Consider the following 17,676-nt stretch of genomic DNA (forward strand, 5'->3'; position numbering starts at 1 on the left):
TGGTCACCAATATGCGATCAGCAGTATGTTGTCCTGATGAGCCCACAACAAGGGCGAAATATAGATTGACATCTCTGCTTTCTTCCATCCATGACCATAGGCTTTATTTCATCTCAGTCTGCAAAGGCTTCAGTACCATATGGATGCCTCCTACGTTGGAGGTGTTGGCCTATGCCTAATGTTGGCTTAATGGTTAGGGTGGTGGGCTTTGGATCCTTGGGTCCTGAGTTCAAATCCCTCTCAGCTGTTGAATTCATACCAGGTGGGGTTAACTCGACCTGCCATCCTTCCGAGGTCGATAAAATGAGTACCAGCATGCTGGTATCCTGTGTCGGAGTGGCCACCCGTCCAGGATTGTGCCCAATAGCTAAGAAGACTGCTTGGGCAGCACCAACGCTCTGCACAGAGCATGGTCCCAATCTCCTTCTCCTCCTACTTTGGAGGTGATGTGTTGGTATAATTTGTGTACATGATGTCATCGTGGTGACATTGAGTTAGTGTGCTTCTTTGGTTAGATTTATTATTCCTGACTGCAAACCTCTTGACTGGTGATCAGCAGGGCAGAGACAATGGGCTCGCATGGTAGGTGACACTCGTCACTGGCAGGTTGTGCAGCAAGCGCTGTGATGGGACTCCATTTGTGTCCTGTTGCCTCGTCGAGTTAGGGAGTTCGATTCAGATTACATATATATGAATTTTTTTAGTTATCTAAGGCTGGCAGGTGCTGACAGGATAACTCGGTTTAGCTTTCTAGTTTTGGTTCGATTCCTGACCTAACTATAAACTGACAATCTTGTGCCTTGCAATCAGAGCCTTGCATCAATGACTGTGTCATCCTACAGAGGGACATTAAGCAGAGTTTCTCATCTGCTAACATTTGTTTGTGACATGAAAGATCCCATGGCATATTTTCCAAAGACTTGACTGACGTAACTTGACTTGAGGACCTTGTTGGGGATTCCCCAGCATTGGCACTGCATAAATGATCTGATTATATTTTGTTGTCTATAATGAGGCAAGGAGACACGATTGGGCTGATTTTGCTATCTGTGAGTCCTGTTTGATTGAGTCAAGCCATCTTATTTTGGGATGACCCCTGGGTCTATGCCATCCAGCTTGGAAGGGAGACGGTGCTGGCACAGGAGAGATTTCTGTAAGAGGCTTTGACTGAACTGATGATTCATGATGTGGTGGAACAACTGCATGCTCTCAAGGTGTTGGAGACATTGCTTGTCGAAGGCAATCTAGCCTGCGTAAATTTGTTGCCGTTAACGTTGTACAAGTCTCGGATCTGTACAACCACACAGAAATTATCAATGCTCTTTAAACTGGGCATCCCATCTGCTGGTATTATTTGGTGAACGTTATAGATCCCACTGTGTCCAATTCTTGCCCTAACCTACAGCAAACACTACATCAGAGGCAGAGCTACATTCCCAGCAATGATGCAAACAAGCATCCACAGGCTACACACAAAATGGATGAATGAATCAATGCTCCATACATCTTCAGTTTAGTGTTCCTTTGGATTTGTAACTTTGTGAAAAGTGGTCTAGAGAGATGTTTGAGTGATTTAGCTATTTGGTAACTTTTTTTTTTGGCCATATCTCTCATTTATGAAGAATCACTTTGAAAAATAAAAACTCTCATATCTGAATCTGGAGCTTCACCAAAATCTCATCAATTCGTCCATGTTACACACCCAACCTGTCCACCACGTTTCATCTGAATCCGTCCATAACTTTTTGAGATATCCTGCTCACAGACAGGCAAACAGATGGGTATCTACTCAATAATTTTCAAAATAGCAGACACTTCCATCAGGCTGCTGCCCTCAACTGTCTGGCCTTTCGCATCTCCTGGCGAATATGACGGTGTTGTGCCTATTCAGGGGTTGTCACAAAGTGGTGACATATCCCAAGGTTGGCATCAGAGTGGCAACTTATCCAGCAGTTGGTGACAGAGCGGTGACCATTATAGGTTTTGGTGCCAGAGTGGTGACCTTTCCGAGTGTTGTCAATGGTGGTGACCTGTCCAGCGTTTGGTGACAGAGTGGTCACCTGTCCCAGGTTGCCTCTCAGCCACAGAAACTGCTTCGGAAGGGTTATGGACGGGGCTTGTGGAGGAGCCTTGTATATTTATCACTTGTAGAAAAAAATATTTTATCAGATATCACCGTACCTTGGACATGAACACACAGTAGACAAATGAACATGCTATTCGTGATTTGAACCTGGGATCCCAGCATTTTGTTGACGTGCTCAGAACAAAACACAAAATATCCCAACATTTAAAATGCATAACTTTTTAAATCTCAAAAGTACAACTTTTCTGAACACGTTTTAAAACTTACTCTACATCTGAAGTGACCCTATATTAATATTATGTAATTAAATTATATAATATTAATATTAAATTGATTTTATTGAATTGATTTGATATTAAATTATTTATATATATATATTAAATTGATTTTCTATATTAAATTAAATTAAATTAATTTTAAATTAATGCCTATATTAAATTATTAAAAAGCCCTATATTAAATTGATTTTCCTCATTTCTGATTAACACACAATGATGTTCACGTAATTCTGATGATTATGATGATTATTATAATACGAGTAATAATGTATGGCGCTTTAGCAATGCCAGAAAAGTTATGACGTCAAGAGGTTGTCTTGGATGTTGACTGTTTTTAGAATATCATACTTGATTGGCCACTTATTACACAACTTACGCTGGCATACTTAGCGTTGCTAGTCTGAGAGCACAGCTGGATTTTCGTTTAGCTTCCAGGCCTGAGAGATGTTTCGTGTTTCTGTGCACGTGACGTTCGTGCAGATCCACGTGCAGCAGGGCTCGATTGCTTTAGGTTTCCCCTTTTGTTAACCCTGCAATGTGAATGTCAACCTCAGGATGTAACACATTCCTGTACCGAGATGAAGAGTTCTTCTGGTTCACCTGTGTATTTTCAGGATGCCCAGCCCAGATGAGGGGGAAAGATTGCAAGCATCGCTGCCCGGCTTGCTCCAACGGAGGAGTCTGCCACGATAACACGGGGCAGTGCATTTGCCCACCTGGCTTTATGGGCACCCGCTGTGAGATCGGTACCTGTCGCTTCCTCCATTGCTTTATTTTGCACTCCTGACTGTTACACTCAAACCCAAAAATCCTAAACAGATTGCAGACTTTCGAATTCAGTTTTAAGATATCAGTTTCAATAGTTTTTTTTCTTTTTGATTAGAAAGCTAAAGTTTCTGTTTTCGTGCCACCCACTGAGAAGTGTGCTTTCGTGATTGTGGGGATTTCTGCATTTTTTTAGGTGGTGTACATTTCTTGCCATTTATTGGGGTGAATTTTAGACGTTGTTGGATTTTCTGTATTGGAGGAGGTGGGGGGGGGGGAGTGTAGCGGACGGTTTTGATTTCCTGCCTTTTCTTTTCTTCTTTTTTTTTTAGGGATCAGGGGCTTTTAAAAGCTTTTTATTTTTGTAATTGAATCAAGAAGATCAAATGTGCATTAATGAGATACATGGACAGAACATTTTAAAATCACTTTCATGTGTAACAGAAAACTAGAAGGGCACTCGGCAGAGCGCATACCTCCACCAAGCAATGCCTGATCCACAAGAACATATCAGGCCCAATACAATTTTGAAATGTCATGCTATACAGTCAACCCCCGCTTCATCGCGGTTCTCCTATCGCGCCCCCGGTTCATCACGGGTTTTCCCTTGGAATGTAACTAATTTTTTCTGCGGATTCCCCCGGTACATCACGGTAATAATATATAAAATATAAATTATTTAAGCAATAAATTATAACGCGTGGTGCTCGACCAGTCACACAACGCACGAGACAAAGTTTCGTTTGTGAACTTCGAATATTTTCTACGTTTTTTTCTCCAAGCCCAACGATGCCGTCCAAACGCCCTGCACCTTCTTAGGCTTCTGGCAAGGAAGCGAAGCGCCAGAGACGCTCCAGGAGAAGGTAAGGTGCTTGATATATGCTTCGGGAAGGAAAAAGGTTTGCCGCCGTTGGACGAGCACTGCTCGTACCCAGCACCTCAAAACCGACCAGACCAGACGAGTCGATCTCCGGCACCTCAAACCCAATCACTGCCAAACCGACCAGACCAGACGAGTCGATCTCCGGCACCTCAAACCCGATCACTGCCAAACCGACCAGACCAGACGAGTCAATCTCAGGCACCTCAAACCCGATCACTCCCAAACCGACCAGACCAGAGGAGTCAAGTTTTTGGGGAGGCGTCCATTCATCGCGGATTTTCACTTAGCGCGGGGAGGTTTGGAATGTAACCCCCGCGAGAAACGGGGGATTACTGTATATCGTTTTTTTGGCCCTATCTCTCAATGGTGAAAAATCACTTTAAAATAAAATAATTCTCATATCTGGATCCGGATTCGGATCATCACCAAAGTCGAAGCAATTCGTCCTTGCCACAAACCCAACCTCTCCACCAAGTTTCATCCGAATCCGTCCACAACTTTTTGAGATTTCGTGCTACATATCAGTTTCGCCCGATCTCTCAATGGTGAAGAATTAGTTAAAAAATTATCTGGATCTGGATTCGGATCTTCACCAGAATTGAACCAATTCTTCCTTGTTACACACCCAATGCATCCATAAGGTTTCGGCCAAATCCGTCCACAACTTTTTGAGATATCGTGCTATTTATCGTTTTTGGCCCTATCTCTCAAGAGTGAAGAATCACTTTAAAAATTCTCGTAGCCGGATCCGGATCCAGATCTTCCCCAAAAACTAACCAGTTCGTCCTTGTCACACACCCAACCTGCCCACCAAATTTCATCCAAATCAGTCCACAACTTTTTGAGATATGCTGCACACAAACAGACAGACAAACAAACACAAACAGATAGAGAGGGGGTGAAAACATAACCTTCTTCCACCTTTGGTGGCGGAGTTAATAAAAGAGTGTGTGTGCGTCTGTCCATCTCTGTTTGTGTTTCTGTAAAGGATGTGGACCCAACACATTTGGACGATTCTGCACAGAGAGCTGTGGAGAGTGTGGTTGTAGGGGCTTCACCTTCTGCTTACCGGATCCCTATGGTTGCTCATGTGGAACCGGGTTCCACGGCTCACTGTGCGAAAAAGGTTTCACTCACACACGGGATTATTATTCACTTTGGAGATTCCTCTCTGCTTGTTTTTAATCTGAAATGAATATTGTGAGATAGAGCTTTTGTCGAATTTGCCTTTCTCACAAATCAGAATGCAGCAGTGGCTTCTTCGGGCCCAACTGTGGCCTCCACTGTGGCTGCCTCAACGGCGGCACATGTGAACCTTTCCGAGGGTGTGTGTGCCTCAGAAACTGGACAGGCCGCCACTGTGAGCTTCTAGGTGAGGATTTAGCTCTTAACCGATTGACAAACCTTGACATGAGTTGGCAAACTTTTCTGGGTATTTTTTATTCTTTCGATCAAATTTAGTGCACCTTAGGGTCATTCAGTTTGTCACCAGTGCTGTGTGGACATATTGTCAACCCTTATCGATGGCCTATGTTACATTTCCAATGCTATCCCACTGTGGCAGTGACGGGGAACTTTACAATGTCTTTGTTATAAGATGTAAAAGCAAAGACTTGCATCTTTATAACAGCACAAGCCAATCGGATTATACGCGACATAGATACAAGGTCTAAGGCTCGTAATGAAGGTGCCACTCGCACAACCATGGACATACTGACGAGACAAACACGTAACACAGCCACTGAGCTTAGGGGAAAGGCCTTCACTTCCTGCGATACTACGGGTACTAGCGACGTCACAATGGTGCTGCATTTCTCACCACACTCAGTGGGGCATTTCCTCAGGTGGAATGTCCTCCTCCCCATTGATGCTTACCTATGGGGATTGTCCACGCTCTTAAAATTTTAAATGTTGAATGGCAAGAAAGAAAGCAGCACATACCATTCTTGAAGTCTTTGGTCCGACTCGGCCAGAGTTCGAACCACTGAACTCCCAGATTCAGAGTAGACGCTCTAACCATTACACCATCGGATCTACCCTAATATACTGTATATGCAATCCAACAAAACGGTTGAAGATTACCTTCTTTTGTGTTGAATGTCAATTTGTAGTTTTATTTTTAAAAACAACTACTGTGATAACAACGTCAATTACACCACTGTTGACAAACATCGAAGCTTGTAGAGTGCTCGCCAAGTGAATTAAGCACTCAAGCAAGCACTCCAACAAGATGGGTTGATGAATGGCTGACTTGCCAAGCGATAACAAGCTGATTGGTAATGGGCCATACTTGCAAAAACCAAATAAACATCGCCGATTTCTTAACATTTTCAGGTTTCACTCCAGATTTTGACAGTTATTTAGTCCATGTGATCCGATCCTCCAAACCGAAATTATATTTCTATTTTATCATATACTTGAATTAGTCCTTGAGAGTAGATCTTGAAAAATCGCATCATACAATGCATGAAATCGCTTCAAGCTCCTAATTTGAAAACTATAGCACTTACAAAAGCGATGCATACAGCGATTTCGTCGGGATGAAGATCAGCCATTCAATCTTAGGTGTGAATGAGTGAGGAAAGTGAAAAAAAAAGTTTGGAGCATTTTATCATGAAGAAACTGCTGCGGCCTGTTCCAAGTCAAGGAATTGTTGAGCAGGCCGACAAAAATGGTGAATTAAAACCACAGCGTGGGAGAGCGAAGTGGCCGAGGATGGCGCCTGATAAAGGATTTAATTAAATAAGGCCATTAATTATCTTCAAAAGGGGTGTTTTAATTAACCCAAACACCCAATTTTTAGTCATGCACTTGCTTGGAGTTCCCTTGGTATGCTTGCAACGTTTAAGGCTGATAGGCTTCATGGTTTTGGAGTTATGGAGGAGACACACACACACACACACATGCACACACATACACACACTGACATTTATTGTTACACTTTATGGAGAGTGCATGGTTAGTAAATGTGCCAAATGTACAAAGTGTTCAGTCTGAATTCGTACTTGTCCAGATAAAACGTGATCACATTTTGCTTATCTGAAAAGAGCTGTTTTCACAAACACCAACTTAAAAGTGGGTTGGCCTGTTCGGTATGCCCATCTGAACTCCAAGCTCATGATGTGGATGAACACAGGTTCAAATGTGTTGACATATCCATTACAAGTGTCCTTGCAATTCAACTGAAAGTACAATGAAGTCTGCTTGACTTGAACTGTCTGTGTCTGTGTCTGCGTGTGTAATATAATTGCAGTGCAAATTGCGAGTGAGAGATTTCATCGGGCCTTTAAGAACCCATTATAATGTGAGAGCCTATCTTGCTTCTGGCATTGTACATTGCAACTCCGACATTGTGTTGTTATTCTTCACTGTTGCTGATGATCCATCCAATCTGGTGTGGTTGCTTCAGTCAGGTCAGGTCAGGTATGGGAGCATTGCCGAAGCAGCGCATCGTTGCGTCCACTTTCCACCGGTACTCCAGGGGCCTCCGGCTGGCCATTCCCCAGGCAGATGCCAGGCCCATCCCCATCTTCTTGAGATCAATCTTGAGATCATCTGATCAATCTGCTGCAACCACGAGGCACGTGGTTGGCCCATTGGCTTCCTCCACTCACGAGGTTCCCTCGCTGAGAGAATCTGGTGAGCAGGATCAGTGTCAGGAAAACGAGCCACATGTCCATACAGCTGCAGCTGATGCTCATGCACTATGCAGAAAACAAATCTCATTTGAGTCTCTCTTAGCAACCGCTCATTCGACACAAGGTTCGACCAGCGATGGCCAAGAATTCTCCGAAGACACTGGTAACAAGGAATTAAGTCTCCGTCTCAGATCCCTGGTCAGAGTCCAAGTTTCACATCCATAAAGCAAGACTGGAAGCACCAAGGACCTGAAGATTCAGACTTTCATCTTCCTGCACAGGTACTGACTGCGCCACACCCCATGATCCAGTGAATCCATGACTATCCAGGCCTGACCCAGACATCTATTGACCTTTGGCTCACAGCCAGCAGAGACATGAATATCACTCTGTGACCTCAACATCCTCACGACAAACAGGTACAGACAAGATAGCAGCATCCAAGATGTCATTGAAAGCCTGAATCTTTGTTTTGACGCAGGAAACCCGTAATCCCAGCAGCTCCGACTCCTCGGTCAGCCCCTTGAGGGCCCCCAAAAGGATATCCAGAGTGTCTGAAAAGATGACTGAATCATCTGCTAAATCAAGGACAGAGATCTTGATATTTCCAATGATGCACCGCAGCTGGATCTCTCCGACATCCTCCCCAGAATCCAGTCCATACAACTGCTGAAAAGTGTGGGGGACAGTACACACCCCTGAGAAGCTCCAGTAACAGCTGGAAATAAGTCAGAGATGGTATCACCAAATCTGACCACTCTCAGTCCCAGAGTAGAGTTCAGGCATCAGATTGATCAGTTTTGTTGGCACCCCACAAAGACCAAGAATCCTCCAGAGGGCATCACGATTTACTGAATTGAATACTTTGCAGAGATCAACATAGGCTACAAGCAGCCCCTGCTGAAAGTCTCGTCTGTCTTGGTGAGGACCTACAGAGTAAGGACACACTAAATCGTCGACCCCTTTGGTGTAAAGCCTGACTGCTCCAAGCACTGGTGCTCAAGCAGATGGTGGCGAACCCTATAAATAATTATCTGAGCAAAGACCTTGCCCGGCACTGAGAGCAGCATTACCCCTTGGTAGCTGTTGCAGTCCTGGCGATCACCGTTTCCTTTCCAGAGAGGGACAACAAGGCCCCTCTTCCAGTCAGTTTAGATGATTCCTGTGTTCCATGCAGAGCACAGAACTGTATGCAATGACATGAGTACAGCATTTCCATCAGCCTTGAGAAGTTCAGCATGGATGCCACAGATCCCAGGAGCTTTACCCCATTTCAACCAGTTCACCACAGCCAGTGTTTCCACAAACAAAGGTGGATCACAGTTGATTAGAGGGTCAGTAATCGAGACAGTAACAACCCTGAAATCCAACTCAACAGCTGGTGAATCAGCCTGGGACAGCTGCTCAAAATAACCGGCCCAGCGGGCCTTCACTTTGTCAAGAACCAACCACCCTCCGCTCTAACTGCAGTGCACCAAGGGACGGAATTGAAGGAACGCAATGCGTAAATTCCGCTGTAAGCAGGACGAGGATCACTTGACCACAGGTGATGCTCTACCCCCTCACAGATTCCTCGCACATAGGCCTCCCTGTCCCCCCTCACCATATGTACAGTTTTACACCTCAACTCCCTGAACAGTTCAGCTTTGCCGTTAAGCCTGGCCCTGTGACTATGATCAATGGTATCCAGTTTCCCTTGAGAGACAACATTCTTCTTTGCCCTATGGTGAGTTCCAAGACATCCACCGGCAACATCAAGGATGGTGGTCTTTGAATGCACGCCACAACTTTTTAGGATTCCCCAATGCATCCATACCCCCCAAATCTCAACTCAGCCTGTTCGCAAACTCCTCAGCTACCCTCTCATCCTTGAGCTTGCCAACATCCAGCCTAGGCTGTGATGGTGGTACCATTCTCCCAGATTTATGCTGCAATTTCAGAGTTGGTCAAACAAGCCTGTGGTTGGTATTGAGGAACTGAGCACTCCGGTAGACCCTGCAGTTCTGGATCATCCTCCATAGTCCAGTCATATTAGTATCTTCACCCACCACTAATTGCAAAAGAATCATTTTCACTGCATTGCATTTCAGTAAGACCCCCTAATCACCATACTAAAAGACCCCCTAATCACCATACCATGCAGATGTGTCTGCATCATACCTGACCATGCTGGCCTCTTACGACGAAGGACAAATGCCACTTTCCACAGAAGATCGATGTGATACGTTGAATCGTGCACTTCCATTGCCTGCAGTTCTTTGTATGTCAATGAATTACGTCCTATGTGCTGAGATTTGAAAGTTTTGATGTTGATCCTTCCCACTTTTATGATGTCATCCGTTGTCACTTGTACTCGAGGTACAGGTTTACTAAGCAGCTTTCCTGGTGTGAAAGTGGAAATAATCCCCATTCCATGGAATGTTCCAAAGCCATCAAGAGTTCTTATATTGTGATAAACATTGTCACCAACATGCTGAATGAACTCTCCAGATCCAGGCTCAGGCAACTCTGCCCCTCGTGTGAAAGCGGCACTTTTCTCGAACTTCCGCATTTCAGAATAGGAACAACTGAAGCCGTGTTGATGAAGAGTATCTATGATGAACCGTAATGAAAACTGATGATGCATTTCAGTTGCAAGTCCAAATTGCAATGGGGCTCGAATGACTCTTGGCCTTGTTGCTTGCATTATAGCTTGTCCAATTGATGCTACCTTCAGATCAGTGTTTTTGCCAATGAACAAACCTTGCAACAACATCAGTAGTGACTGTGGAATGAACTGCACAGCTGCTTCTGTTGATGACATCTGTTCTCTGGTTGGATATACATCATTAGAAGAGTCAACTGCCTTTATGTCACTCTTGATAAGCTTGGCATGGTGTTTATTATTCGTATTTTCTCAATATTGGGGTCCTCTTTCTTCTGTTCCTTGTAAAAGTCATGTAGAATATTTCCTGCTGTTCGTCTAAAAGTTACAACATTTGGCTTCCCATTCAGCTCGGTTATTATGATATTGTCACCAAAATGTTCCATGAGTTTACTCTTCATATGTGTAAAGCCATAAGCTGCAACCTCTGAACCCAAAAGACCTGTCTCCATTTTCTCAATCAAGTCTGTTATTGTAATCTGTTCATCATCGTTTTCCTCCAGGTACTTTGCAACTGACAGGAATATGCTTCATATCTTTCTGCTTCTTTGGGTCTGCCAAGCCTTTGTTTCTTTGCAACATTACTTAGTCCAGAGGAATGTTGCTGTGGATCCTGCTTCCCAGTCCTGAAGTTGACATTACAGCTTTGATGGTAAACTGCATCGGCTGCGATTAGGTCATGAGCATAAGAAATTCTGCCCGAAACTAACGTAGACCATTCATCTTTCCTTTGTGCACATGAATGTAAGACAATATTTTGGAATGATGTGGTTCTTACAGGATAGACATCCATGCCATCACGCTTTTTCTCATTGTAAGTAGCTGGTTCACTGCAAAACAAACAGTGCTTGTCCAAACTGAACGTTGGCGTTTCTGAACGAAGGATACACGGTGAGGGCTGATCTTGTTCAGTTATTTTTTCCTGTGCCTTTGCAATCGTCTGTGGATGAGTGAAAACCCGTCGGCATTCTGTGTGTACTCGCTGACCTTTACGAGTTCTTATACTACTTCCTTGCTGCTCACTGGCCCTGTTGATACTCTTGCTCCCCTTTTCTCGTAGGATTGCAGTATCCTGACCATCTTCTAAATTATTCTCGCAGAATACACACTCAGCTATAGCTATCTGTAATTCATGAAATAACAGAGCAGAAACAATACAAGTTAGGGTTAGGGTTATGGTTCAATCGGATACAGTACTTAGATGCAAAGTTATAGTGAAAATATGAATTTTCTCTTATGACAGAAGCTAATTTGCATAATATGCAAATTATATTGAAAAATATTAATTTGCAAATGTGCCCATTATGTTCACTGACCTTCAAAACATGGGCTTGGACACTTGATTTGCTTCAATTGGGTACTTGGATGCAAAGTTACAGCGAAAATATGAATTTTCTCTTATGGCGGAAGCTAATTTTCATATTATGCAAATTATACTACTTTCCCATGCTCGGATTTTTGAGGACTTTTAGTGTGGTGATTAGGGGGTCTTCCTGAAATGCACTGCAGTGGAAATGATTCTTTTGTAATTAGTGGTGGGTTACCCCTCAAATTTGCTACGTTGACTGGACTACCAGCGACCATCAATGAGCACATGGTCAATCTCCTTTGCCACACCACCAGTGTTGGGATACCAAGTCCAGCGATGACTCTGTGGGTGCTGAAACCATGAACCAGCCACCCTAAGTCCATGACTTCTTGCAAAGTCAAGGAACTTATTTTAGTACTATTCTGGTTCACAGTTCCAGATCCATGGGGACCAACACATGTCTCATAAACATCCCTATCAGTTCCAGTCGATGCATTGAAATCCCCCAAGACAAGAAGAGTATCTCGCCTGGGCAACTGATCAACCACAGACTCGAGCGCGGCATCGTATACATCCTTCACAGTGAGATCACTCACCTCAGTCGGAGCATAAACAGAGACCAGGGAAATGATACCTAAGGAGTGACGAATCCTTAGTCTCATAATACACTTGTTGACCGGTGTTACCTCACTTATCATGGAAATCAGCTTATTGGACACAGCTACAGCAACTCATTGGGCATTACATGGTAAACATCAGAGTGACGAGACCAATATTCGTTGAAAAACACCTGCCATTATCTCACCACGATCTGATCTCTGAACCTCAGAGAGTGCTGCAATAGTAATATTCAAATGCTGGAGCTCAGATGATAACAGAGACGGTTGATCAACCTTTCCTTGGGATACGACATTCCAAGCACCCACCCAAAGGGACTGCCTCATGTTAATCAAAGGAGACCACCGTCTTGTGGACGACACCTCAGCACCACTCTGCCACACACCACCACAATCTGACCTGGGAAGTTTACCCCATGCTTTTCCTCATCATCAAGGAATGGGGGTCCCGAAGGCTTGACTCCAATCCCGTCATCCGGTAAACTGCCCTGCAAAAGGCAACAGCACAGGAAGTACTCCCATGGAGTGGGTTTTCATATTTCCTTACATTTGTGGGTTTTGCGGAATGAAGTGTTTTCCGGTGGCCGGAGTGCAAATCCTGCCACCAACCTCCTTAAAAAGTAACCCAACTGCAGGAGGACGTCTGCAGACAAAGTTGGGCACTAGAATTGGATGCCCATTGGCTCACAAGGAGCTCCTCCGCCCTTTGAGTGGTTGCACAGTTTTGGAGTTGCTTGCATTTGTGTCAAGTGTCAATGCTCTGTTATTAAACAGCTCAGGTTTGTTCCTTGGGAGACAAAGTATACGTTGTTCCAAGAACTCATCTGTCATGTCTTAAGAATCTACTCCTGTTAGCCTCAACATCGGGTGATATCTTATGAACTCTGAAATGGTATTGGTGTTTTTCTTTGCAGCTTCTGTCCCTGCAATAATGGATCTCCCAAATCGAGAAGTCAATGCAGAAGGCTCAATACAAATAAACTGCTCTGCAACAGGTGATCCACCACCCCTTCTGAATAGCTTCTACTTGGTGCATCCTTCTGGGTCAAGACTTAAGGTGAAAACCTTTTGCACCATCCTCTGTGCATTTATAAAGTGTATTGTCTCATTTATTGATTTGCGGCATGCAATTGAGAGATGAAAGTTTGTTGAAAGCTTTGATTGAAGGAAGGATTATAGGGAAAGGGCTTCCATGATGGCTGAGAGTAATGATGCTAGACCGGTTGAAATGTGGATGACTCCACTCTATCTTGAAGATCAAAGTGCAAAATATATATATATATAGAGAGAGAGAGACAGAGACACAGACAGAGACACAGACAGAGACACAGACAGAGACACAGACAGAGACACAGACAGAGACACAGACAGAGACACAGACAGAGACACAGACAGAGACACAGACAGAGACACAGACAGAGACACAGACAGAGACACAGACACAGACAGAGACACAGACACAGACAGAGACACAGACACAGACAGAGACACAGACACAGACAGAGACACAGACACAGACAGATATATATATATATATATATATATATATATATATATATATATATATATATATATATATATATATATATATATAGCGAGAGAGATATAAAATAATAAAAAAATGACCGTTTTTACAGCCATTTTTCCCTGCTGTGCAGGGGTTAGGCTTTTTCTTGAGGCAATGTTTTATGGCCGGATGCCCTTCCTGACGCCAACCCTGGTCGCCTCTTACGACACACAGGGATATGGTACACCTATTCTAACCGGGGCATACACCGGGACCAGTACACTGGTACTCACTTCGCCGACCTCAGATGGATGACAGGCTGAGTCAACCCCCTGGTGTTAATTCAGCAGCCAACGGGGCTTGAACTCAGGACCCTGGGATCCCAAGCCACCACCCTAACCACTAAGCCAACACCAGGCTTAGAGAGAGAGAGATAGATCGTCTCAATTATTGATTTGGGGTCGTGTAAGCTGAATCAAATAAGTGATTGGGTATGGACTTTGGCATCAGCCGATCGAGGTATGCAAAGGGGTTCTATATTTCAAAAAGCAATTTTTTTCATGAGCAATGTCCTTACTTGTGAGCATAAATTCCACATTTACTTTTGAACGAATAAGTCTTTGCGCCCATTACACCAGCATATGAATGGGAAAATATTGGACAGCAGACATGCCGACCTTTGTAATACCAATCATCAAAGGCTCATGGAGCTCATCCAAGTATCACATGGAGGACCAATGAGATGAGATCAATATCGATGAAATACTTTTACAGCAATTACCAAGCCAAGAGTGGACAAAGGGGATTCTTCTTCTTCCTATTCTGCTTCTGCTTCTTATTCTTGTTGTTGTTGTTGTTGTTGTTGTTGTTGTTCTTCTTCTTCTTCTTCTTCTTCTTCTACTGCTTATCCTTCTTCTCCTTCTCCTTCTCCTTCTTCTCTTACTCCTTCTTCTCCTTCTCCTCCTCCTCCTTCTCCTTCTCCTCCTCCTCCTCCTCCTCCTCCTCCTCCTCCCTCCTCCCAGGGTGCTGGTGATAGCCCACATACTCTTTACGAGGGACACCATGGGATCTCTAACATCCATCAACTGGCAGATGGGACACCCAGTTCTAACATCCATTCAAGGGTCGGCACACACATTGATGCGTCGCCTTGCCTGCGACGTACGAGGATGACAGTTTGTAGCAGCTGGGCCGAGTTTCAAACCCAGGCCAGATGCCTCAGAGGCGAGTGTGCATACTAGGGGATTTACACCTCGTACGGGAACAACACAAAGTCAACTGATTTGTGGATTCCATTTTCTGTATCAATTTGTTCCAGTTTTTTATTTTTTTTATTTTATTACTAACATCAACCAATATCCAGAGGATTCGAATGGACAACTCGTCTCAAATCACGAAGGCCATGTGTCATTGTGTTGGCAGACAAGTAGAACAATGGGTGGAATCAACGGAACGTTGATCTAGCTGTGCCAACCACCATGGGAAGCAACGCGAAGCTTGCATTTCAGGCATTATCTTTCTCTTGCTCCGACAACGCAGAGTTAACACTCGAAATGGCAGCTTCTCTTTGCTTCCCACGGCTGATAGCATACCTTTTCAGCTACTGGGTTATTTTAGAGTTGGTTCCATTGAAATAGCTCATTTGAATTTCTGTTGTTTAAGTAGTTCAGTATCCCCTCCCTCCCCCACACCCCCAATTCTCACGGGCATGGTTAATCTAATATATTTATAAACTAAGCCGATAGAACATGAATAAATGACATGGAGATATGTAATCGCTGTCCTTTCCTGTCGTTCCTGGGTTTCCTTTCCTTTCCTTGGATGACCTTGGTGTGAGCAGATAAGGAATATTTCATTTAGCCAGTGAAACCTTCGCTTGTCGTAATGCGATGATAAGTGTTCTGCATCAACATGATGGGGGTGATCCAAAGCTTCATTTCTTTGTTTTATTTATGCCTTGTGTTTTAAATTTCTGTATTTTGACAAGCCGGACACACTGTGGCTCCACGAGCCTGTGAAGAAGGCGACCTTCTGGCTGAGAGGGGCAAAAATCAATGATGATGGCATCTGGCGCTGCCTTGTGAGCACACCCACGAGGACAGCTGAAAAGCACTTCCGGGTCGACTTCAAAGGTCAGCTCAGACCCATATTCTGTTCCTTACTAGCCCCTCTCAGTGCAATAGTTTGACCCCTTTTCACAACCTATTGCATTTGTTATGACAACTTGCATTCATATTGGTGTCTATGAAAGCGCAAATCTCAATTTGATCAAATTTCTGCAACTCGCCCCTCCATATCTCCTTCGATAGATTTGTGTGTTTTCTTTATCATGCGATCTCTGATTTTAAGATTTGTTCCCCGTGGTTGTTGAAAATATGGCCAGTGCCCCCTAGGCCACAGAAGCCACTGGGACTACTCGAGCGCTACAGCTCGGCGTTGCGACTCGACCTCTCGAGCGAATCTCACTACGGGGACGGTCCTGTGGTTGGAGCTTTATTGTGCGTCAGACAAGATGAGGGCAAAAGGAACGTATGCCTCGATGTACACCGTGAGTTGGACAAAATTCCAGCAGGTTACAAAGTTATCGAGTTGCTGTCACGTCTTCTGCTATCCCCGAATCGATCAATAGCCTGACGCATCTTAGTTGTGTCATCCTGGGTTGGATTCTCCAATTAATCAAAATTATTGGGAACTTCTTTCTGGTGTGGGAGGAACAGGAGGATTAAGTTGTTATATTGAGAGGACATTATAAGCAGGCAGTCCGATCTGCAATGTAATCCTATGTAAATATACTACCACAACACAAGTTTATAGCCTTGATACTTTTTGCGAATAGCATTGCATAAAATGAATGATTGCTTTTTGTTTTTCTACTTTTGAAACAGAGGCAAATATGTCATCCTTTCTGCTGGATGACCTGGAGCCACTGACCAATTACAGTTTACGTATCAAACTGCGAAGGCCGGGGATGGGGGGAGAGGGGGATTTTGGCCCTGAATTTGTGGTACAGACAGACTGCCCAGGTACCTCACTTACTGCAAGACTGAGCTTTGATAGCAATTGTTCAGCTCATTGTGATTGTAACCCATCGTTTCATTCTCCATCATTGGTCTTTCAGAGCCTGGAATTGCACCGGTTCATCTTGACCTCACAGAGAAGACCCGAACGTCTGTGCTCGTCTCTTGGGAGCTTCCACGTCCGGAGCCCAAAGCACAGGGTGTGGTGGTGCGTGTTTGGCGCCCAGATGAGGGGCGTGTGATTGAGCTCATGGTGCCTGATACCAAGGCTACATCGCACCTTGTATCGGAACTTGAGCCAGATTACACATACACTGCTGAAGTGTTGCTATACAACTGCGGTTCCCGAGGCCCTCCTTCTCTTCCTGCTGCCGTCCTCCTTGGTTCACCGAGTGAGTGTGTTAATGAAGTTTGCATCCTCACCTGCACAACAATAATAATTTGATCCGACATAGCTTTGTATGTGGATGAGCAAGCAGCATTGTTATTTGGATTACTCTGATTGAATCTATCCAAAGAACCAATCCAGATTGCCAATGATTTATGTGAGATTTGCTGTTTCACTGATGGAATATTGCGAGAATATCCAGCACAGTAATTCATTAATTGTCCATATATCGATTATACGTTCCCTCCACCCCTTACCCGAACTCTTCCCAAACTTCCTTCCCTCTTCTCTCCACCCATGCCACACTCCCCTATCCTCCCATCTCCATCATACTATTCTCACATCGATTGCTTTTCTCCATTTTAATTTTCTCAATTCGGTCTTTCCCCAACCTCTTGTGATGCTTTTCTGTCTAAGAGCCTTGGATACATGGTTCACTTGACAAAGAAAGCCACACTAGGAAATTCTGAGTGAATCCCAAACCGTTCTTCAACTCTGCAGTGTCATCCGCACATCCAAATGTTCACAAATTAGTGAATCAAAA

General features: G+C 44.1%; 1 protein-coding gene and 1 pseudogene across 3 annotated transcripts in view; one reads left to right on the forward strand and one right to left on the reverse strand.

The window, feature by feature from the left end:
* Window positions 1-17,676, forward strand: part of LOC147024930 (tyrosine-protein kinase receptor Tie-1-like) — a 161,641-nt gene that overhangs the window by 17,195 nt on the left and 126,770 nt on the right. For all 3 annotated transcript variants that reach the window (XM_085885348.1, XM_085885350.1, XM_085885349.1), the window contains exons 6-13: window positions 2,979-3,110; window positions 5,001-5,138; window positions 5,256-5,384; window positions 13,135-13,277; window positions 15,715-15,859; window positions 16,111-16,275; window positions 16,613-16,750; window positions 16,846-17,136. In XM_085885348.1, the coding sequence (XP_085741474.1) occupies window positions 2,979-3,110; window positions 5,001-5,138; window positions 5,256-5,384; window positions 13,135-13,277; window positions 15,715-15,859; window positions 16,111-16,275; window positions 16,613-16,750; window positions 16,846-17,136 (1,281 nt within the window). The remainder of the gene's footprint in view (window positions 1-2,978; window positions 3,111-5,000; window positions 5,139-5,255; window positions 5,385-13,134; window positions 13,278-15,714; window positions 15,860-16,110; window positions 16,276-16,612; window positions 16,751-16,845; window positions 17,137-17,676) is intronic.
* Window positions 9,737-11,471, reverse strand: LOC147024931 (uncharacterized; annotated as a pseudogene).

The sequence above is a fragment of the Eptatretus burgeri genome, chromosome 6 (assembly GCF_056783735.1).
Source record: "Eptatretus burgeri isolate ZD-2024b chromosome 6, Ebu_testis_v1, whole genome shotgun sequence".
Classification (NCBI taxonomy): domain Eukaryota; kingdom Metazoa; phylum Chordata; class Myxini; order Myxiniformes; family Myxinidae; genus Eptatretus; species Eptatretus burgeri.